The sequence below is a fragment of the Maylandia zebra genome, linkage group LG10 (genome assembly GCF_041146795.1).
Source record: "Maylandia zebra isolate NMK-2024a linkage group LG10, Mzebra_GT3a, whole genome shotgun sequence".
NCBI lineage: Eukaryota > Metazoa > Chordata > Actinopteri > Cichliformes > Cichlidae > Maylandia > Maylandia zebra.
In genome coordinates this window covers 8,242,996-8,264,927 of record NC_135176.1, presented here as the reverse complement: position 1 = coordinate 8,264,927, position 21,932 = coordinate 8,242,996, and the positions used below count along the sequence as shown (strand labels likewise).

At 42.1% G+C, this 21,932-nt stretch overlaps 2 protein-coding genes across 6 annotated transcripts in view; one reads left to right on the top strand and one right to left on the bottom strand.

Annotated features, from left to right (window-relative positions):
* Positions 1-1,396: 1,396 nt before the first annotated feature.
* On the top strand, positions 1,397-16,974 carry trpv1 (transient receptor potential cation channel, subfamily V, member 1). 3 transcript variants are annotated; one of them, XM_004557424.5, is made up of 16 exons: positions 1,398-1,594; positions 3,947-4,172; positions 4,320-4,477; positions 4,573-4,725; positions 4,852-4,989; positions 8,113-8,411; positions 8,610-8,786; positions 8,874-9,029; positions 9,120-9,215; positions 9,320-9,390; positions 10,921-11,086; positions 11,172-11,238; positions 11,421-11,770; positions 11,843-11,964; positions 14,015-14,136; positions 14,218-16,974. In XM_004557424.5, the coding sequence occupies exons 2-16, from the start codon at positions 3,970-3,972 to the stop codon at positions 14,295-14,297; spliced, it is 2,358 nt and encodes a 785-aa protein (XP_004557481.2). In that variant the 5' UTR covers positions 1,398-1,594; positions 3,947-3,969; the 3' UTR covers positions 14,298-16,974. The 3 variants fall into 3 exon arrangements, with proteins under 3 accessions (XP_076745085.1, XP_004557481.2, XP_004557482.2); XM_004557425.5 differs by lacking the exon at positions 1,398-1,594 and adding an exon at positions 1,979-2,149; XM_076888970.1 differs by lacking the exons at positions 14,015-14,136; positions 14,218-16,974 and having other exon boundaries at positions 1,397-1,594; positions 11,421-11,896.
* The window catches only part of fam222ba (family with sequence similarity 222 member Ba), a 30,333-nt gene continuing 23,527 nt past the window's right edge, over positions 15,127-21,932 (bottom strand). For all 3 annotated transcript variants that reach the window (XM_004557422.5, XM_004557423.5, XM_004557421.6), the window contains exon 3: positions 15,127-20,021. In XM_004557422.5, the coding sequence (XP_004557479.1) occupies positions 18,298-20,021 (1,724 nt within the window). In that variant the 3' untranslated portion in view covers positions 15,127-18,297. The remainder of the gene's footprint in view (positions 20,022-21,932) is intronic.

Here is a 21,932-nt window from a genome sequence, read left to right as displayed (position 1 = left end):
AGAATCCCGAAGCAAACCGTGTGACCAAATACCATCTCATTTAGACTAAACCCAGTAATGAGTTGAATTACATCCCTGGCAGCCAGCAACAAACAGCCATGGGTCTTTCCCAAACCTGGCCTAATTCACATTACCCCCACAGCAGTGTTTTCAAAGTTTGATGGAACCAATAAAGTGGCTCTGAATGTGATTATGCCTTACTCAGACTCGTTTCAAAATTTGAGTAAACAGATGTGATGAAAAGTTTGAGGGCTGAACAATCTGTATCACCTTTATGATAATTGTGGCGGGAACGTAAGCGCTGAAACCCTTGAGCCTAGTGAAGCAGCTAGAACCGTCAATGACACCTGCAACCTTGGATGTGCCTCCAAGACAACCTTTTTTGACAAAACACTAAAAAAACCCCTCCCCAACAGACCAGAGAGAATCCACATTCCATCAGGGACAGAACAGCAGCTGCACCTTATACAGACTTAAACACACCAGGCACAGGCCCAGCCAAGCTCAAAGCCACATGAATCACAAGCCGAGGACAGCTCAGTGACCATAACTTTCAGCAAAACAGTAACATAACTTTTTATTTACTACATGTCAGAATCTCCCAAAGCCAGATTGCTCTGGTCTTTATAAGACTTTATAAGCTACAGTAACAAAGCACCTACTGCCTTGGGGGGGTCATCGCAGCATCCTTTAACTGACCTGTAAGAGCCATGGGAAATCTTCTTTCTGATGTTTACTGCTCTTTATTCACCTCTTCTGACATTCAACCTTAATTTGACCTTTAACTTAGTATATGTTCTACTCAAAAAGTTCATGGATGTCCTTTGTTTGTTTTTTTAATATTCCTTTTCATACTTGTTGTCATTTGGTTTAAGGAGATACGATTATGATTATGAAGATTAAAAGTCATCAACCAGTTAAAGAGAAAACCTGTTTGTCAAGTCTATAGCTTCATATTTTACTATAATCACATAAACACAGTTTTTTTTTCCACAGGCACATATAGACGTCACAGTCCACTGCGTTATAAGTGTGTTCACTCACTCATTATGCTGCATTAAGCCACAGTGATAGTGATGCTACTAGAAATAAACCGGTGTTAATAACTGAATTTGTGCCTGACTGTCGTTGAATGTGTTCTTCTGCCTGCGTGAGCTCAGACGGGCTAATAAAGAGAGTTTTAGCTTTGTGCACATTTCTGTTTTGTATTTAATCAAGGCTCCTTTGAGAATGAAAAGCTCAGATACAAATGGGATCAAGATCACAGAGAAGTTTTTTTGGGGTTCAAGTGACGGTTTTGGTTATGCCATCATATGCAAACGATAACAATCTCATGCATCCTCTTCAAAAGTAAAAAAAGGAAGTTGTCTCATGCGAGCTCTGCAGCTACAGCTCACGCTGGTAGGCAGATGCTCCGCAACCACACATTTAGTCACAGGACCAGAGCAGCACTAAATAAAACGCACAAGTACATCACATTGAGAACATGAAGAGGCTTGTAAGACGTACAGGAAACTCTTGAGCAGCTTTATGGACTAAAAAAAAAAAAACCCCAGAAGACTTACGACCAAAATCTTCAATTTGATTCTTCAGGGTAAGTTTCTCCTTTTTGAAACTTCTGCTTTCATTTTCTGTGGATTTTCTGTGGACAACACGCCAGTGCTCTTCTGCTTCATGCCTGCTTTTTTGTTCAGCTAAGTGCTTCAGTGGATTATTTAGTTTGTATAAATTCAAAGATAATAAAAGATTTTAACTGTTGTTTTAACACTGCAATCTGCTCTGTAGCTCCTCTTTCCTGAAGTCATCAAAAAAAGCCAAGCTCTGTTGTGTTAGGTCAGAAAATACACTGCATTCTCTGTGGTATTTTGTAATGTCCAGTAATGGTCAGTACAGCATCCTTTTAAGCACTCAAGCCCAGAGTAAAGTGCTCTAATTTTCTCAAGGGCAGGTTATCATATTTCCCTCTGCCTTGGTCCTACTATTTCATTTCTCTTAATGCTAAGCAGGCATCTTCAGAGACACAACAGTATTCACACGCCCATGTCTCTGAGGGTGTGTCAATACCTCAGTGGTTTTGACATTAACATCAGATTTTTTTCAAAACTTTTTAAACAAAGGAAACAGTACAGACGACGAAGATTGAAGTCTGGTGAGTCAGCTCGTTTGTTACTGCTTTGATTGCCACTTTATAAAAAAAATGCTTTAGTTCATGAAGAATGTGCTACTGCCGTGGCATGTTGCACTGCTTCGGTATATGGATGGCATGTATGCAGTTAAAGGGATGTTTTTCACAGTTTAGATTGCGCCTCAGTGAGAATACAGAGCAGATTATCTTTATTATTGTAGAGACATGTTTGTGCAGCATTAAAAAAAACATACATGGCTCACATTACTGAGCATCATGGATCAATAAGTCATAAATAATACACCAGGACATAATCACATGATGTCGGAGAGGTTCCTGTACAAGCAGTTTTACAATGAAAACATTTATAGACATGCAAGCTTAGCATTTCTTTCTTTAAAATACTACCGTTTCAGTTGTGCGATTGAAAGCATCTATTTAATTCATCTTTTACATGATGTTCAGCAAAATGTTTTTTTTACCACAACAGATGTTCTTATTCTCGGTTTTTAGTCCGTTGTTGTTGTTTTTTGCTGTGTTCCTCCCATGATGTCCATGGGGTATAACACAGTTTCCACTGAATCAGTAATTCCCCATTTTCTGACTCAAAAAGAGGAACAAGAAGCCACAGAAGATTTCTGTACGGTCTCATGGCCCTTAACGCATCTTTCTTTAACATCGGGGCATAGTGTCTGTTTACTATCAGCTGAACTTGGAATCCTTTTAGACTGTGAATGTGTAACCACACTGTAAACCAATTGGTCATGTCACAAAGCAGCAAGCAGCAAGAAGATCGAGTGCTGTGTTTCTACTGTTGTCAAGGAAGTGTTTTAAATAAAAACTCCTTTGTTAGTCACTGGTTGAGGAAACATCACATGTCTGAAAGCTATGCTCGTGCCATTTAAGACGGATTAGATAAGCCCCTGTGGTAAACATGTTTCCGATTCTGCTGATGCAGCCACGCTACACGCTCTGACCTGAATTATTTACAGTGGCTCATGGCTGTGTTTGTAACCAATTCAATCCAAGCAGTGTAATGACATAGTTTTATATGGTTTAACTTAAATCTTTACTTTGATTCCTCCAATTGTTGTAGATGACTTACTGTGGACACAGATTTGGGTGTACAGTGATTTTATTGCCCTTTTTCTCATGTTTCAAATTTCTGCAGGCTAAATAGGACTCAATTAGTTGCTTTTAGTAGATTTTTTCAACAAGAAGCACCCAGAGAGAACAAACCTCCACCAAGACAGCCAAGACACTTTTAAGGGAATAATTTGGTATAGTTTGGTATTTTGTAAACAAAATTTTGTAAACAAAATACAAAAATTTGTATTTTGTTATTTTGTTTACAAAATACCAAACTGGTACTTTGTAAACAAAATACCAAACTTGTGTAGGAGAAGCTAACGGATAATAGGTTTGTTATAATATTGATTTTTACAACTTGTAACTAGACGTAAATAACTGACTAGCAGCTCATGCTCTTTCTCTTGACATTACTTTCTTTAAATCTGTAATGCATTTGGGGTTAAATGTAAAAGTGAGGTCAGAGGTTAAATTTTGACATGACACACATACAACCACTACCAAACTTAGTCTCCTTAAAGCTCATAAACCCGGTTAACTACAATTTAAATGAAAATAAAATTTAAAAAAAGCACCAGTAAAATGGTAGTTACTGAGTGTCTTAGTTATTAGGTATTAGCAGTGAAACAGTAACAGTGTCTTGAAAAAAATCTCTACACTTTGTATTGAAAACTCCTTGCAGCACCTCTGTCACTTCTGGATTATGTATAACTGTGTCGTATTTCCATGCAGATCACTGGAGGAAAGGGTGAAAAATGAAGAAATCTGAGATGTTTGGTTTCACTCTGGAGACAGACGACAGGACAGAGGAGGAGAGGTCGCGCCAAAAGATGACTAAGAAAGATGGTCTGGCTTTGAGGTTGAGCCCGGAGGACCCCAAGACACCTATGGACACTGATTACCAGGAAGAAATGGAGAAGACGAAACCTCAGATCAGATTCAATTTCAACTTTGACAAGTGAGCCTCTCCATGCAGTGATAAAATGAAGTTTGCCTCAATATAACACTCATTATAGGATTGGTGCTGGGTATTTTCAAGCCCCAAAGTGCTGATTTAATAACCCTCAGCAACCCAACTGTTACACTTTTTTGGTTTTTTGTATAGAGGGATTCGAGGTGTGGATCAGCATGATAACAGGAGAGACAGCAAGACGTATAACCGTGACAGACTGTTTGAAGCAGTGGCCAGCAGAGATATCAGCAAACTAGATGGCCTTCAAGAGTACTTGCGCCAAAATATGAAGAAACTCTCTGACTCTTTGTGTGAGTGTTGGAGGACCGGTAATGCAACAGCTGCAACTAAAGTAGAACATGCTGACCTATGTGTTAACCACATGGATTTGTGTTTACATCCACAGATCGGTCCTACGGTAAAACGCCCTTAATGAAAGCTCTGCTGCACCTCAAAGATGGCAGGAATGAGACCGTCGAAATGTTGATTGACATTTCAGAGAAGATGGGTGATGTTAAGGAGTTTGTGAACGCAGCCTACACCAACAACTACTACAAAGGTAACAGATTTTCTGTTTCCGGGAGATTTATTTGAACTCTTTTAACCTTGTCACGATATCCGTATTCCAGTATTTTTTTTCCAGTAATGCAGTGGACATGTTTAAATAAGACTCATTTTCTTGCAGGCCAGACAGCTCTGCATATAGCCATCGAGAGGAGAAGTATTTTTTATGTGAAGCTGCTGGTCAGCAAAGGTGCAGACGTCCACGTCAGAGCTTGCGGGAAATTCTTCCAACCACACAAGGGTCCCTACTTCTACTTTGGTGAGCACATGCTGCTGCAGAGAGGAGTTTCCTCATGCAAAGATCATATGCCGACGCAGTGAGTCAGCCAGTTATTTTTGTAGTTTTTAGAATCAGAGCAGAAGTGTGATTTTTTTTTTTTTTTTTTGAAGGAACAATATGATGGCCCAGTTTCCTCGATCAATACTTAATACTCAAATATGTATAGAGGAACAATGTGCAAGTTGTTCAAAGGGAAAGATTGTCCTATTTTTGGACATGCTACTACCTTTCCAAGTTTCTTATTCTTTTGCAAAATGCAGAATTCTGAATTACATGTGAGTACATTAAAAGACCAGTACAGCTTTGAATCTCGAATGAGAAACAAGAGCAAACTCAAGATAAGTAAAGGTTTCCTCGGGTTCCCTTTAACTATGACACCAACTATATTAGTATCCCTATCTACATACTGTTACATAACCTCTGGTACTTATTAAAGCCTTAAAAGTCACATATGATACATTTTTCTTTGGCGTGTAACAGTATACTCTTTAATCAAACATAAAATAATTGTTTCAAATGTACAGAATACCTGGAATATTAAGTAAATATGATCTTCATGTTGGCCATAAATTTCACAATTTATAATCAATTAATTATCTCTCTGTAACTCATCTTCCTCTATTACCAGTTTAACAAAAAGATTATTTGGGTCAAACTTGCTCTTCTTTCGGCCAGATAGTTTTTACAAATGCTGATTTTTTTTTTTTTAATCTAGTTAATGGCTAAATCAACGACTTATATTAGCTGATGGTTTCAAGGCGGTTTCACCATATGTGTGTTTTTCTGTTGCTGCCTGGACAGAATTTTTTTCTGCATGAGCAACAAAAGCTTGCTCAAACATCATTGGTCAATGGAAATTTAACTGCAAACACACCACAAAGAAAAACAGAACACTCTTGCTACCAACAGTCTCATCCTTTGCTTAAGGATCCCGAAAATAAATTTTTCCAGTTTTGCATTTGCATCTCTAGCTTCAGAGGGAAGATAGAGATAAAAATGGACAATACGAGTAATGCAGGAATCTTTCCCCCACTGATAGCTTCGTGTGTAGTCCCTAAATCATAGAGGAAACCATGACTGGATTCAAAACTAGTTGTCACAATATAATGCAAGTTACCATAAAATGTTTCCTCAGCTGCTCGGTGAACCTCAAAAACCAAGCGATGAACTGCAACAGCTGGCAAAATTTATTACAGTGCAAGTCTTGAGTATTTAAAAGTAGAATGGGAGGGAGAGCCTTCAGTTTTCAGGCCCCTCTTCTGTGGAACCAGCTTCCAGTTTGGATTCAGGAGACAGACACTATCTCTACTTTCAAGATTAGGCTTAAAACTTTCCTTTTTGCTAAAGCATATAGTTAGGGCTGGACCAGGTGACCCTGAATCCTCCCTTAGTTATGCTGCAATAGACATAGGCTGCCGGGGGATTCCCATGATGCATTGATTTTTTCCTTTCCAGTCACCTTTCTCGCTCACTATGTATTAACAGACCTCTCTGCATTGAATCATATCTGTTATTAACCTCTGTCTCTCTTCCACAGCATGTCTTTTATCCTGTCTTCCTTCTCTCACCCCAACCGGTCGCAGCAGATGGCCGCCCCTCCCTGAGCCTGGTTCTGCCGGAGGTTTCTTCCTGTTAAAAGGGAGTTTTTCCTTCCCACTGTTGCCAAAGTGCTGCTCATAGGGGGTCATATGATTGTTGGGTTTTTCTCTGTATCTATGAAGCGCCTTGAGGCGACTTATGTTGTGATTTGGCGCTATATAAATAAAATTGAATTGAATTGAATTGAATTGAATTGAGCTAACCGTCTTTTCTTAACATTTTGTTAGGAAAGTGGGAAATAGTTACAGTAATTTACAATTTACCAAATTTTGACAAGATCCCCAACACCTCTGGTTAAAATACAGCCACAACCCATGATAGAGCCTCCACCGTCCTTTACAGATGGGTGTAGACACTATTTGTTGTACCTGTCTCTTGAACTCCTCAGTACCACCTCAGTGCCATTTCTTTCTTTCAGATATTGTTCATCTGTTGCAGATAGTCTTTTTTTAGGCCTGCCAGTTCTTTTGTTCTCCACCTATCCAGTTTCTTCAAACTTTTTAAGGACACTTTGCACACCATGTCGACATATGCCAAGTTCTTCGATAATAGCTCTTTGGGAATCACCTTGTTGGTGCAAAAATATTATTTCATGTCTGTCAAACTGTTGTTTTTGGCATTTTTCATAGATTTAACTAAAGAAATTAGAACAAAACATCTCTTTTTGCAGCAGACTAAGTGACAAAGTGCTTAAAGATACAATTTCAAATCGGTTCATTGTTGTCTGGTATGTGCAGACACAACACTGGTTCGTTCCTTGACTTGGGTATCCTTTTTAATGGTTGAATGAGCAATGGTCAATGCCTATAATACAATAGCTGTAATACTTTTGCACAGTACTGTACTGTTCAGTACTGATAGCATGAATTTGTCAGCTTGCTCTTTAATGGTTTGGATTGACTAGACATAGAATGGACCAGCAAAAAAATAGTCCCTTTTGACTGATTTTTAATTTTCAACCCAGTGATGTGATCGTGGCTCAAGAGTTGGGAGTTTGTCTTGTAATCAGAAGGTTGCCGGTTCGAGCCCTGGCTTGGACAGTCTTAGTCGTTGTGTCCTTGGGCAAGACACTTCACCCGTTGCCTACTGGTGGTGGTCAGAGGGCCCGGTGGCGCCAGTGTCTGGCAGCCTCGCCTCTGTCAGTACGCCCCAGGGTGGCTGTGGCTACAATGTAGCTTCCTATCACCAGTGTGTGAATGACTGGATGTGTAAAGCGCTTATTGGTCCTTAGGGACTAGCAAAGCGCTATACAAATACAGGCCATTTACAATTTGATGTAATGTTCTGTACTGAAAGAAGATGGCGCAAAACATGTTTTAAAGCCTTTAAGCACTTATTTTTTAAATCCAGTTACATCTGTGTCAGTTGTTGAGGGCAGGGCTCCATGGTGTAGCCTTTAAACATTTAGTGTTTCACTTCCACTTTCAACACCCTGATTTTGATTCAAAAAAATAAGTAAGGCTGAAATAAAACTTTAAAATATCATCAAATCTTTGTCTGCAGGTGAGCTGCCCCTGTCTCTGGCAGCCTGCACCAACCAGCCCGACGTGGTAGACTTCTTAATGGACAATGAATACCAGCGAGCAGATGCTAAGATGGTAGATTCTCAAGGCAACACGGTCCTGCATGCCCTTGTGATGGTGGCTGACAACTCCAAGTGCAACACAGAATTCATAGTCAGCATGTACGACCGTATCCTAAAGATCACAGCGAGACTGTATCCCAAGGTGCAGCTGGAAAACATTGAGAACAAGAAGGGCCTGACACCTCTCAAAATGGCTGCCCACACTGGCAAGACTGGGGTAAAACACTGCAGCTTGACATTAAGAGTACTACCAAGTGAGAAAAGCAACAGTGAGAATGAAGTGCAGAGCTCCTTTACTACTGACAGGGCAGAAACTATACGTTTTGGTGGGATCTGTGGGTTTCTGGGTTTTCAGAAATAGATCAGACCTTCACAGACTCTCTTTGTTCTAGCTTTCCTTTTTACTTGTCTACAGCTGTTCTCACACATCTTAAGACGAGAGTTCCAAGAGACTGGAACCAAACACTTGTCCCGTAAATTCACCGAGTGGGTTTATGGGCCCGTCCACTGCTCCCTGTACGACCTGGCCTCCGTGGACTCATATGAGGAGAACTCAGTGCTGAAGATACTGATCTACGGCAGCGACATCCCTGTGAGTTCCAGCATCGTGACACCAGTCAGAGCAGTAGTTGCATGCTGTTCGGTTCTCAAATGTGCATCCCTTCCTTTCTCCTCTCAGAACCGTCACGAGATGCTCGAGACGGAGCCTCTGATCCAACTGCTTGAAGAAAAGTGGAATAGGTTTGCCAGTGGAATGTTTTTCTTCAACTTCCTGTCCTACCTTGTGTACTTGATCATCTTTACTCTCCTAGCCTACTATAAGAAAGAAAGCATGGTAAGCTGACTGACACAAAAGAGGTGAGCTGTGCAAGCATCACAGACAGGCCTGTGTTAATGTGGATGATGTTCTCTCTGTGCCCCACAGCCAATGTTTCACATTAACCTCAAGACTGATGATCACCTGTACATTTTAGCTTGGCTGCTGACAGCAGTTGCGAACTGCTACTTCTTTCTCATAGGGGTATGTAGTTAACTTTGTGTTTGTGTACATCTACTTTCTTATATCACCACCTAGTGGAAGTTGTAGTCCAGTAACATGACTGATTACCTCATCTGTATTCCTAGATTATAGATATGATGAGGAAACGACCAAAGCTGGAGACCCTGCTGGTTGACGGATATTATGAGATTCTTTTGTAAGTAGCAGGCATGCTCAAAATTAAAGTTACCTTGTGGAGTTTTCTCACCTCTTTATAATGCAGTATTATTCCTGATACAGAGTCGCAACTTGCATTCGTGCAGCAATCAGCTGAAGCCCCTTTACTACTAACATTTCCTTTTAATAGTTTCAATTGACTGCAGCAGTTGTTGTGATTTAATGATGTCAAAAGTTTGGACACACCTTCTCATTTAATGTGTTTTTCTATTTACATTGTAGATTCTTACTGAAGGCATCAAAACTGTGAATGAACACATATGGAATTATGTAGTAAACAAAAATGTGTCAAATACCTCAAAACATGTTTTATATTTTAGATTCTTCAAAATAGCCACCCTTTTCTTTGATTACTGCTTTGCACACTCTTGGCATTCTCTCAGTGATCTTCATGAGGTAGTCGCCTGAAATGGTTTTCAAACAGTCTTGAAGGAGTTCCCAGAGATGCTGAGCACTTGTTGGGCCTTTTGCCTTCACTCTGCGGTCAAATCTCATCCCAAACCATCTCAATTTGGTTTAGGTTAGGTGACTGTGGAGGCCAGGCAATCTGGTGCAGCACTCCATCACTCTCCTTCTTGGTCAAATAGGCCTTACAAAGCCTGGAGGTGTGTTTGGGGTCATTGTCCTATTGATAAATAAATGATGCTCCAGCTAAACACAAACCCGGATGGGATGGCATGTTGCTGCAGGATGCTGTGGATGCACTCCGACACCAAAACACCTCCTCCTCCATGCTTCACAGTGGGAACCATGTATGTAGAGACCATCCGTTCACCTTTTCTGCGTCGCACAAAGACACGACGGGTGGAACCAAAGATCTCTAATTTGGACTCATCAGACCAAAGCACAGATTTTCAACGGTCTAATGTCCATTCTTTGTGTTTCTTGGTTTAAACAAATCTCTTCTGCTTGTTGCTTTTCCCTAGTAGGCGTTTCTTAGCAGCTATTTGACCTCTAATCTGCTCTAATCGGTTAACTTGCGATTTCTGAGGCTGGTGATTTGGATGAATTTATCCTCAGCAGCAGAGGTGACTCTTGGTCTTCCTTTCCTGGGGTGGTCCTCATGTGAGCCAGTTTCGTCATAGCACTTGATGGTTTTTGCGAATGCACTTGGGGACACAAAGTTTTTGTAATTTTCCAGAATGATTGAAGGTTTGCAGTGCTGTCGCCAAAGCAAAGGTGGCTACTTTGGGGAATCTAAAAGATAAGACATATTTAGAGTTATTCATAAATTTTTTCTTTGCTACATAATTTCATATATCTTACTTCATAGATTTGATGTATTCAGTTTGTATCCACAATGTAGAAAGTCGTAAAAATAAATAAAAAGCATGTTTGTGTCCAAACATTGGTAAGTTGGTTATATACTTTCTATAGGCATTGTGCTTCTTTTGGGAAAAAATAGGTTTTTCCACAACACTTTGCAAATAAATGGTTTGTGGAAGATGTACAGCACAGTAAAACTCCTCAGCAGTCATGTTAATAGTTATTACAGTGCTGCCGCTGATAGTCTTTTGCAGGGTGTCCTCTTCCTGATCTCCACTGGGCTCCACCTGTTTGGGAGGGATGAGTACCTCAGCTTCCTGGTGTTGTGTCTTGCTCTCAGCTGGGTGAACATACTCTACTTCTCCAGGGGCAACGAGCACATGGGCATCTATAGTGTCATGATACAAAAGGTAGCCCTCGCATGTCACGCAGTTCCACAGAGAAGATAGTAGCAACTGATCCCATCACTGAGGCTCTCTGTCTCCTTGTTTGCAGATGATCCTCAGTGACATCCTGCGCTTCCTGTTTGTCTACATCGTCTTCCTCTTTGGATTTTCAGCAGGTATTATACCCTCTCTAAAAAGGAGAAAGGTTTGCACAAAAACATCTGCATTTTTTGATTCCATTTAAAAAGTTTTACATACAAAATACTCTTTTACAAAAAGAGTATTTTGGGACAGAATCTGCAGCTTGTGTACCCTGATCAGACCTGCTTAACCTGCTGTAACCTGCTTCCTATCACAGCGGTGGTCACCCTGCTCAAAGACCCTACAGCGGACAAGTCTCCTGATAAAGAGCTGAATACAACAAACACCACTAAATCACCTCGTTTTCTCCTTGTTGGTCTTGAGGAGGATTGTGTCAAACCCACCTTCTCAAACATCTCCTACACTACCCTGCAGCTCTTCAAGTTCACCATTGGCATGGGCGACATGGAGTTCATCCAGAATTACAAGTACATAGACGTCTTCTATGTGCTCCTCATCTTCTATATCATACTTACCTACATCCTGCTGCTCAACATGCTCATCGCGCTCATGAACCGCACTGTGGAGAAGCTCACCAATGAGACCACCAGCATCTGGAAGCTACAGGTCAGAGTGTTCAGAGCTGATGTGAGTATATAAGTGAAGTATGCGTGATTTAAATGATGTGACTGCTTTCAGAGGGCTATCACTATCCTGGACATGGAGAGGAGACTGCCCTGTTGCCTGAAGGGTTATTTTCGCTGTGGGGTGGAGAAAAATCTCAACACTGCTACCGGAAAGGACCGCCGACGGTGTTTCAGGTTGGCTTCTATTCAGTTCAGTGACAGCACAGTGGTTAGTCACACATTTTCAAAGGGCTGCAAATGCCCTGGACATTCTAGCTCTAACATAGGGTTGACATTTGTGGTTTAGCATCTTCATAGCTTTTTTTTTAATGAAATCTAAGCTTTTAACCAATACCATCTAATGTTTCTGTCAGTTTTGTTGACAAAGACAACATGTTAGCAAGCAGACATTAATAGATACCACAAAGATCAACATGAAGCTTCTTCCTTCTTGAATGCTACACCCTTACCTTAACCCCTACTGGAGATAGAGGCCTCATTTTTTCCAATGACATATTGGCATAGGGCAGGGTTGGAAATCTGTTGATTGAAGTCCCAGCTTCCTGAAGGCTGCAGCTCTTGTACATTCCTAGTTTAAACATGGCAAAAAGTTTCAAATAAAGAAAGATTTATAGTTTATAGTTATATTTATTTTTTTGGGGGGGGGCGGGGAAGAGAAGACACACTTATATAGATATCAAAAGCTCACGTGTCAAATATGATACATTTGGTGTTACAGGGTTAATAAGGCTGTCTCAGGCACATCAGTGAGCCCAGCGGCCACACCCATCTGCTGTTAAAGCCTTTCTTTTATTAGGAGCATCAGTCCAGAAGAATTTTTTTTTTTAACTGTGAGTCATGCAAAGTTACTCTAATGAAGTCCAAGAGTGAAAATATAGAGCTGCACACGATTATAATACAGGAAGTTCCTTTAGTTTTCATCTAGCAGTATTACAAAATCAAATGTTTCATTCTGCATTTATGTTTACTTAACGACGGGTTGCAACACCTCGTCGTTAAGGAGGTGTTATCAAGACGCGGTTTGATAACCATTAGAACAGTTTTTGGGTTTTTCCAAGAATAGCTGAACAGGCAGAGACCACCTTCACTAGCTTCTGATGCACACGCAGTCATTTTGTTCAATAAGGTGAAATATGACAGATACCACTCAGCTCAGAAAAGAGCTTCAGTGGTTTTTCCTAGTAGTTTTCAGGGGTAACAAGTTATTTGTCAATTATTGTTGTTCCAATCAGCCTCATCTGCACTTTGCATTTATTGCACACCAACATACTAAACCAGCTGAACATGGATAATTTAGCACAAAGCACTATGATGCCAAATGCAGCCTCACAAGTTATGGAGGCCCTGTTGGGTCAAAGCTTTTTCTCTTAAAATGTAAAAAAAAACCAAAAAAAAAAAACCACTACTACATGGGTCTGCATGTCCTGTGTCATTCTTGCTTTTCCCCTGCTTTACAATTGTCCTTGTCCAAGAAAGACTAAAAATGCCTGACATAAATAATGACTATAATCTAACTTAGTCTAACTTTGAATTATTTCAGCTGACATGATGTTCAAATGTTGCATTTACTTTACTAAATTTGTTAGTTTGATCACTACAACGTGCATTAGCACTAGTTGGCTTCTGTGGCTGCAGAAAAACAAAATCTAGAAAACTGGCTGTTAGTGAGCTGCGGCTTGAACTCGCTTGCAGATAAATCCAGACATGTATAAAGACAGGAGAAAAGAACGCGTTTGGGTATTGAATACATAATTATTAGAGTTATTAGTCATACATTTGGCTACGTTTCAGTATTGGCTATATTATTTGTGTTCAGCTGTGCTAAATTGAACCTCTGCATGTGTGTCAGTCTTTGTGGGTTTGTAGTGGGTTTCCTGGTGACAGGAAGGATGATGTATGAGGTCTAATATTAGACTTATTATCTGACTTTATTGGCCAGGTTTTCATATTAAGATTCTTCATATCAAGGAGTATAAAATCCCTTGCATGAAACTGATCACCACTCTGCTGCTCACAATAAAGGCTGATAAAGGCCAACTTCATCAAGGCACAGTAACAAAGGAGAAACAAAGGTTTAGCATTGAAGAGTTCATCCAAGACGCGGCTGTGTGAGCATAATCGATTGATGCACAGTACACCATGTTGTTCGCTAATTTTGTTGACAGCTGATTGATGTGTCACACGGCAGACAGTAATTGGAGCATGTGTCCTCTTGTCTCCTCAGAGTGGAGGAAGTCAACTGGAACAAATGGAACAGCAACCTGGTCAAAATCGATGAGGATCCCGGCTGTTGGGAGCGTGTCCAGCAGCCAGGCACTGAAACCCCGCCTAGGAGCCAACAAAGAGGTGCGGAAACATGAATTCATGGATTTGTGTGAGGGAGGAAAGTAATTCGAGTCCACTAACATTTTCCTGCTTTACCCACAGGGAGGAGCTGGAGAGGCTTATTCATGGATGGCAGTAGGCGGTGGCAGGCGTACCAGTCCACAGAGATGACACCGGTCTAACAGAGAGCTGCTCTCTGGCTACTCAGCCTGACTGGCTGTTTTACTTGCCCAATAATTTTAACAGACATGGATAATCTACTTTACTGACTGATTGATACCCCAGTGTAACCTTCCCAAGAAAACCTTGTGGACACTTTGGGTTTGACTGACAACAGTGTAAAACAGCAATATTTATCAGTATTGAACGCCAGGCAGTGTTGTGCAAATAGCAAAGAAATTTTAAAGCAAACCTTTAAAGCAGAACAACAATCCAGCGGCTTCTTCTACATGCTGCTCCTACACGTCAACTGGATGCGCATCCTCTGCTCAAAGGCCATAACCTGCTGGCACCTCTGGTATCGCTCGAAAACCTTCGTGGAGTAATGCCACTCACCAAGGTGCTGATCCTTCCCTCCCACTGTGTGCCCTTTATACTAGGCCCATTTTCATCACAGCCAGACAAGCTAAATCTACTGCGACCAGATCAGTCCCACAGATTTCACAGCTTGCTTTGTCTACTCCATTTCCTGTTCCGGCCTGGATAAATGGCATGAAGCGGCAGCAATTGGTGTAGCAATCACCACCTTTGGCTCTACCTGTCACAGTTACAAATGTGGCTTAGACAAGCCTTTAGAAACACCGAGTCGCTTCTAGGGCTGATTATGAGAGAGACAAATGTGTGTGTGTGTGTGTGTGTGTGTGTGTGTGTGTGTGTGTGTGTGTGTGTGTGTGTGTGTGTGTGTGTGTGTGTGTGTGTGTGTGTGTGTAGCTACCTGAACTGTCACAGAGGATGACAAGAGCTAGGCTGCCTGCTGTTAATTTAGACAAATTAATGTTCAAGCGAACTGAGTTCAAAGCATAAATTAGAACTTTATTTTATTATTACAATATTACAAAAAGAGTAGCACAACTCTCACGCTCTTGCCTCTTATCTGTCGTACAGAATGACACAAAAGAAAGGCTCGTGGACCTTCTTCCATTTCACAGCAACAGTACAAGAAATAAAGAAAAAAAATAAAATTTTAAATAACAAGCAAATCAAGTATTATAAATAGTCACAACTGCAAACTGAAGCTTTGAAAGATTGTGGGGAGGGGAGGGAGAAGAAAAAAAAATTGTTACAGCTCAAAAAACTACACATTGCTAAAAATATATAATTACAAAATATTACTCATTTTCCTCACTTTACATAATAAAGAATATCTAAGGAATTGCTCTGCCTATTCAACAAAACTTCATTAAAGTAAAAAGTCAAAAAAAAAAAAAGAAAAGCAAAATAAAATTGCTGTTTCTGTGGATCCTTACCATTGCCTCTTCCTTCTTATTTGGGGTTTTCATTAAACCATGCTCATTTTCAAAGGAAAGTCCAAGGACCAAACACTTAAGGCTTTTTAAGGGTCATTAGGGGGTTAGGAGAACAAAACATGGGTGCCATTGCGTTATATCTCACACACACACTGTCTACTGCACACACACACACACACTCACCCTTAACCGTTCCCACATCCACAGGCAGCATTCATACACAATCATTAAACTTTAAAGTTACAGTAGTCTAGTAGGTAAGCCAGTGTACAATAAAATAAACAATGCATTTGCTGTTTCACTTAAAAGTCGGGCTTCGTTTACCTCCGAGTGCTCTTGCAAGTGATCAATTTGGTCTTTTCATTTCAGCATCAGTAGCAACAACATGTAACTCTGTTTGCTGAGGTGCCCATTGTTGGGACCACAAATCTAGCTAGGCGTGTAGTGAGTTCCTACGGGGCATTGACGCGGATTTCATCTACTTCAGAGACTTTTGTCTGTGCCTTTCAATACCTTCAAAACAAATCATCTCAAACATTCAAGTAAACACATTTGTCATAGATACAAAGACGATCTGAAAAGGACACGAACTTTAAAAATGGCACCGCTTCCTAACAGTGTGTCCTTGTTAACCTGACTTTGGTCGCTTTTAAAAAGGTAGGAGTAAATTTTATCACAACCTTCCTTGTCATAAACATTTCACAATCTTGCTGCCAAACGTGGCACTAACGCAGTCTGTTATGCCTTTATTTCTTTTTCTCTTTTTTCTTTCCTTTGTAAACACCTGAATTCATTGCAGCATGTGAAGCAGGACCAAGCATCAAAGTTTTTCAACTTGTTTGCTCCCTCTTGGAACTTAAATATGTACAAACAACCTGATTACAGACTTCCTTAAGTGACGGAGAGGTATCGATCTTGAAGAATCCTATTATACAAATAATGACATTTAAAAAGAAGGAGAACCCCTTTGTGCATGTGTGCATACTGCAAGCTTTGCCCGAGGCCTATTCCAGAAAGCAGATTTAGCCAAACTTTGAGGTTTGTTAACTTTGACATGCTGGATCAGTCAGTTGGCATAACCGACTCTGTGACTCTAACCTGCAGGTTCTTTTTAACCTCCTATTATCCAGCAGTGAATGCAGAGTTGAGAGTTAGGATACTATCTGGTTGAATATTGACTTTGTTGTCCGAGGACTTTCTTCCTTTCAAGACTATCGATCTGGACATACAGCGATCCGTGGACATGGAAGAATAAAATCTATTGCATGCTACATGGTCTTCCGTTATAACTCTGTAGACAGGATGGCAGCTGTCAGGTTCTTAACCACTTTCTCGACACTAAACTGCATATTGGCATAATCCCTGTTTAAATAAAAAAAATCCTCTGCATGAAGCTTGTCCTGTTTATTGGCCATACTATCGTTTATAAGGTACATACTTCGAGTATTATTATCATATCTCATGATATATCCTATTTTATCACAGCGGCATAACATGGTGAAGATGACTGAGGGAGGATGATTGCGTACCTGCTGAAACCAGCTTCTTAAACCAAGCTACATGTAGTTCAGAGTGAGTCTTTGAGTCTTACAGACTGCAGACAGTCCAAAAGTGTTCCCATAGCATGTGAAATATGCACACATGCTGAGGTCAATATATGCTACTGAGCGAATGCAACAAAGCTGTCTTAAAAGGTACAGTCAGTTTTTTTACTGCAAATCATTACAACACACTTTGACGTTACAGTAATTAAATGCCATCATATCTGTTTGATCCATATTCCAATATTCCACTGCTGTTTCCTGTATTTCAGCCTTCAGATATTGTAGCCAATAAAAGGTAGGATTCCAACTTCCATTAAAAAAAAAATAAGTAAAATTCAAGCTGAATAAAATGTGGCTTTAAAAAAAAAACGAAAGAAAGAAAAAAAGAAAAATGTGACAGATTGACAAACATTCATATTTCCATTTAAAGTGGAAGATTTGCTCTTTATTTACCCGTTGCCATAGTGATTGTTGGACTCGGAGCTCCACTGATAACTGCTTTTTTTTTTTTTTTTTTTTTTTTAATATTACCTAAGCTGACTGACCCAGCTGCACTTCATCAACTCAAACTAACTAAACCTGCTTTCTGGAACAGGTCCCAGCTGGACTCTGTTATACTTCACTAACTGATGGCTTTGCATTGAAGCACGGTCATCTCTCTCTCTTTTGTCCTGAAGTGACTGCGTTTAATCATCGAAATGAAACTAATTTAATGAACCTAGTCGGAGCCAAAAAATTTCCTGACATGATCCTGTTACAGGAAGAAGAAAAAAAAAATCTATCAGCAGATGTTTTTTCAGAGAGGGATCTGTTTTTCTTTCTTGCATGCATAAGGAAACTTTAGTGGCAGGTCTGAAGTAGAAATGACACAGGATCACTTGAGATCCAGGCACGTAAATTGACAAGTATCATCAAGGGAAAAAAGCAGGTAATAAACAGTATGAAGTGCCAGTTAGAAGCCCTCGTTAACAAACCTAGAATTAGCAATTGATCACTTGCAAGATTAAACAAACAAACAAAAAAAAACCTACTGATCTTCATTAAATATATTAATTTACCCTCTTTAACATTAGCAGTCATTTGCTTAAGTTATAAGTTGAGTTTTATTCATGTTTCCTTTCTTAAGACTAAACAAAGGGTGCTGATAACAGTTGTGGAGACAAGGCCATAGCTTATCTGTACCCTGGGTGCTGGATGAGAGCGGTTCTGCCATCCCCAACCTCTGGACCTACCCTGCTCAGAGGGGGCCTGTGCATCTTGCCCATCAACCCTAGATTCTGATCGCGGAAATAGGGCGTCTGGAAGTCCCCACCCAAGTAATCTGCTGTTTGCATCAGATTAGTCTGGGCGGAGGAGGAGGAGGAGGAGGAGGAGCTTGATCCTAGCCGGTAATGGGGAGCCCCAGGGGGCCCACAGTCTAGCGTGGTGCACCCTCCTGGGCCTGCACCGTGGAATGGCATGGCTATGTCCTGAGACCCGGAGCTGTCACTGTTGGGTGTGGGTAGGATGCTGCTGTTCCAAATGTGCGACTGGAAGTAGTGACCGTTAGTGTAGTGGGCCATGGGGCCGGGCATGCCATTGTTGTTAACAGGTGGGGAGGGGGTGGGCCTCTCTACGGGAGGTTTTAGTGAGTAAGGCTGACCCACGCACACCTCTGCAGGGTAGCCCATGCCCTTAAAATGGAAGGTGGCGTCCCTGGAAGGCTGCTTGCAGAGGTGGCTCCCCCCATTCTGAATGTGGGGTACATGAGCCAACTGATGTTGATTCCAAGAGCGCATCTTCTGCTGCTGCTGCGTGGTGTGTTGTAGTTGCTGCTGCTGATTCTGATGTGGGTGCAGTTGGTGCTGCTGCAGCTGGTGCTGCTGCTTGAGATCAGTGTGGTTGGAAGGCAAGTGGTTCATAGCAGCCACACTGGGTGGAGGGTGAGCTCCCACTGGGGCTGTGGCTTTCTCTTGAGAGCCAATGATGCAGTTGGGTGGGGGGAAGCCAGGGGTGGCAGGGTTACTGTGCATGGAAACCCTAGAACAAGCGCTGATAAGCAGGTTGCGACTGATGGGGCTGGGGTTGGCGATCTGGCCCTCACACATGGAGGTGGTTCCTGCACCCTGGGCCCGAGCTTGGCAGAATTGGTTGATCTGATGTACGATGGTGTTCAGGTCAGCCTGGCGGCCCTGGTGCAGACCAGCAGCCATAGAGAGTGGAATGGTTGAGGTAGAGACAGTAACATTAGGTGGTGCATCGCCATCGGGAAGCTTTCTGCTTCCCTGCAGGCCAGGTGGAGGCTGCTGCTGCTGCTGCTGAAGGTGCTGCTGCTGGAGCATGACAGTAGGTGGCCCCTGTGTTTGCCCGAGAGCTGGGTGCTGAGACTGAGTCTGGAGTCTGGCTGGGCCCTGAGGGTGCTGGGCCATTGGGGGAGGCTGTCTGAGACTCTGGGTGTGCACCTGCTGCTGGGGAAGGGGTATATGCACAGTCTGAGGGGGGTCCTGCGGTGGAAGGGGTAACCTCTGCTGGGGCCGGGGAAGGTTCTGCACCTGGTGGTTTAAAGTGCTGGTTGAAGCCACCTGATAGGGTCCCGTAAGGGGGTTCATGATGACGTCAGGGTGCAAGCGAGCCCGGCTACCGTCAAAATCTTTTAGGATGCCTTTGACAGTGGGCACCTTGATGATGGCAAGGAGGCCTGTCTTGGCACTGGCCTGAGAGGAAGGATAAGGGCTGTAGCGCTGGCCTGACGTATCCAGCCCGTTGACAGTACGGCGCACGTGGTTCCTCTGGGGGACCTTGACACTGTTGGGGAAGATCTTAATGGTGAGGGGGTTGTTGGCAACCTTCTTAGCATATGCATCCAATTCTGCAGGGGTTGGAAACGGAGCGGATCTCATCCTTTGTGTGGTGTCCCCTGAGGTGAAGAACAGGATAGATCGGAGGCAAGAAGCAGAAAGCAAAAGGAGACAGAGGGTAGGGGGAAAAAATTAGAGAGAGACATTAGGCAGCAGGCCAAAATCTAGAATGAAAAAAACCCCTACAACTTCAGAAGAGGAAGCTTGAGATATGCTTAGTGATAACTTTTGTCTTCATGCTGTGCTCTCCCATGTCAAAGTCCTTCATTCATCTTACTTCTTATCCTTTATACCACTTACCTTCTACCAGTCTCTCCTCATGGCCTAGATTTTCTAGAGCATGAAAACAGATCTCAGAATAGGTGCAGGAGTCTAGTTTCAACTCAGACCACTTAAATCACCATATGCTGAAAGGTTATTATAGATTTTTTTTTAAACCACTGATGCCAAAAACATGTTTCCTACCCCAGCTTTAATTCAGGTAGAAATGTATATGGCACAAAAGAGCACATCAGTTGAAATCAGAGTAGCTGAGTGAACTTGATTTGGAACGCACTCTCATATTTCATACTTGCCTGTTTTTCTCTTAAACCCCCCGTCTCAAAGAAAAAGATTTCCAATCTGAGTCTCTGCAGAATTATCGGTGCCGACACATTCCCAGTCTAAAATCCAATTTGGTGGTATCATTGGGGACTTTGAGGTCAGGAGCTTTTAGTGGCCTTAATTGACGCATTATCTGGGCAAAGAATAAGAATGCATCTGAGGGGTGGGCTGTGCCGCTTGCTACTAAAAAAAATATCACAAGATAAACAGAAAAAAAAGGCTGTGATGGTCCCCTGTGGCTGGCAAGGGGAGAAGGAAAAAAGAGAGAGCGAGATAGACGCAGAGAGCACAGCTCCATGACAGCAGACAAGTAATCAGACACAGAAGCAGCGTCTCTGATCTGTGGGAACACCTCCCAGGCCTCAGCTCGCAGACATTTGTTACACCTGCTAAGCACTGTGGCTAAATTTAACAATGCCAAAGTGACAATGTGAGCACGATTGTGTGTTTGTGTATGCGTGAAGCTCCTTTTAAAAAATTTGTGACAGGATCGTGCAGGTGCTGGCTTGCGCAACAACCACTTGTGTCCATTTTCAGCCTCGGTGGATGTGACTGCTCGCATCTTTCTAACACACTGATCTCACTTCCACAAAAAAAAAAAAAAGGCTTCTGTCCCTGCTGTCCTCCACCATGCTACCCCCATCACCTCAGCCCTGCCAGCCTGACCTACTTCCACCACACCTCTCTGACTGATGGACATGAGTGGAGCCGATGTGTGAAGAGAATCGCTGCTCTGACCGGTCTCTGAGCTCCATTTAATTCCCTCTTTCATCCTGTTTGAGGAGGGGGGGGGGGATTTTCAGCTCAAGTAAAACACGTCTTTATAGCACACTGGCTACTCCTCTGTTGTTGAGTGAGCAGTAATTTTAAAAGTCTGAAATTCTGGCAGAGGTCTGCGGTTTCAGGCAGCCATGGTCTCACAGCGGGAGGACTGGACATGTGGGATGAGGCACGGAGCTGAATGGAGGGCGCTGACACGGCGGCACCAAGAGTTGTGCCAACTGGCTAATTAATTCGAGCTTTATTTGTGAACAGGAAACAATGGGCAGCGATGTGCGGGGCCGGCATAGGGCGGCACACAGGGGGCGGCTGTAACTAAGCATTCAGCCTGCTGATGGCAGCCTCATTAATGCAGGGGTCTGGGCCAAAGAGCTGGAGCTTGACACCCACCATCACTGAGGCCTAATGTCTGTCACTGAATAAATGCCAGGGTAAGCAAACACAGATAAATGAACACTTACACAGGAGCACACAGACATGATGAGCAGAGGTTTCACCTGTCAAATACAGGAAATGATTAATGAGCCTGCAAAAAACAAAACAAAACAAAAAAAAAACCCAAAGGAAGTTTGATCATAACACAAATA

What these genes read in the sequence shown, in the direction of transcription:
- trpv1 (XM_004557424.5), top strand. Translation starts at nt 3,970, where the DNA reads ATGAAGAAATCTGAGATGTTTGGTTTCACTCTGGAGACAGACGACAGG. An exon ending in GGGTCCCTACTTCTACTTTG is followed by an intron (nt 4,990 to 8,112) that starts GTGAGCACATGC and finishes CTTTGTCTGCAG; the next exon opens with GTGAGCTGCCCCTGTCTCTG. An exon ending in GCTACTTCTTTCTCATAGGG is followed by an intron (nt 9,216 to 9,319) that starts GTATGTAGTTAA and finishes CTGTATTCCTAG; the next exon opens with ATTATAGATATGATGAGGAA.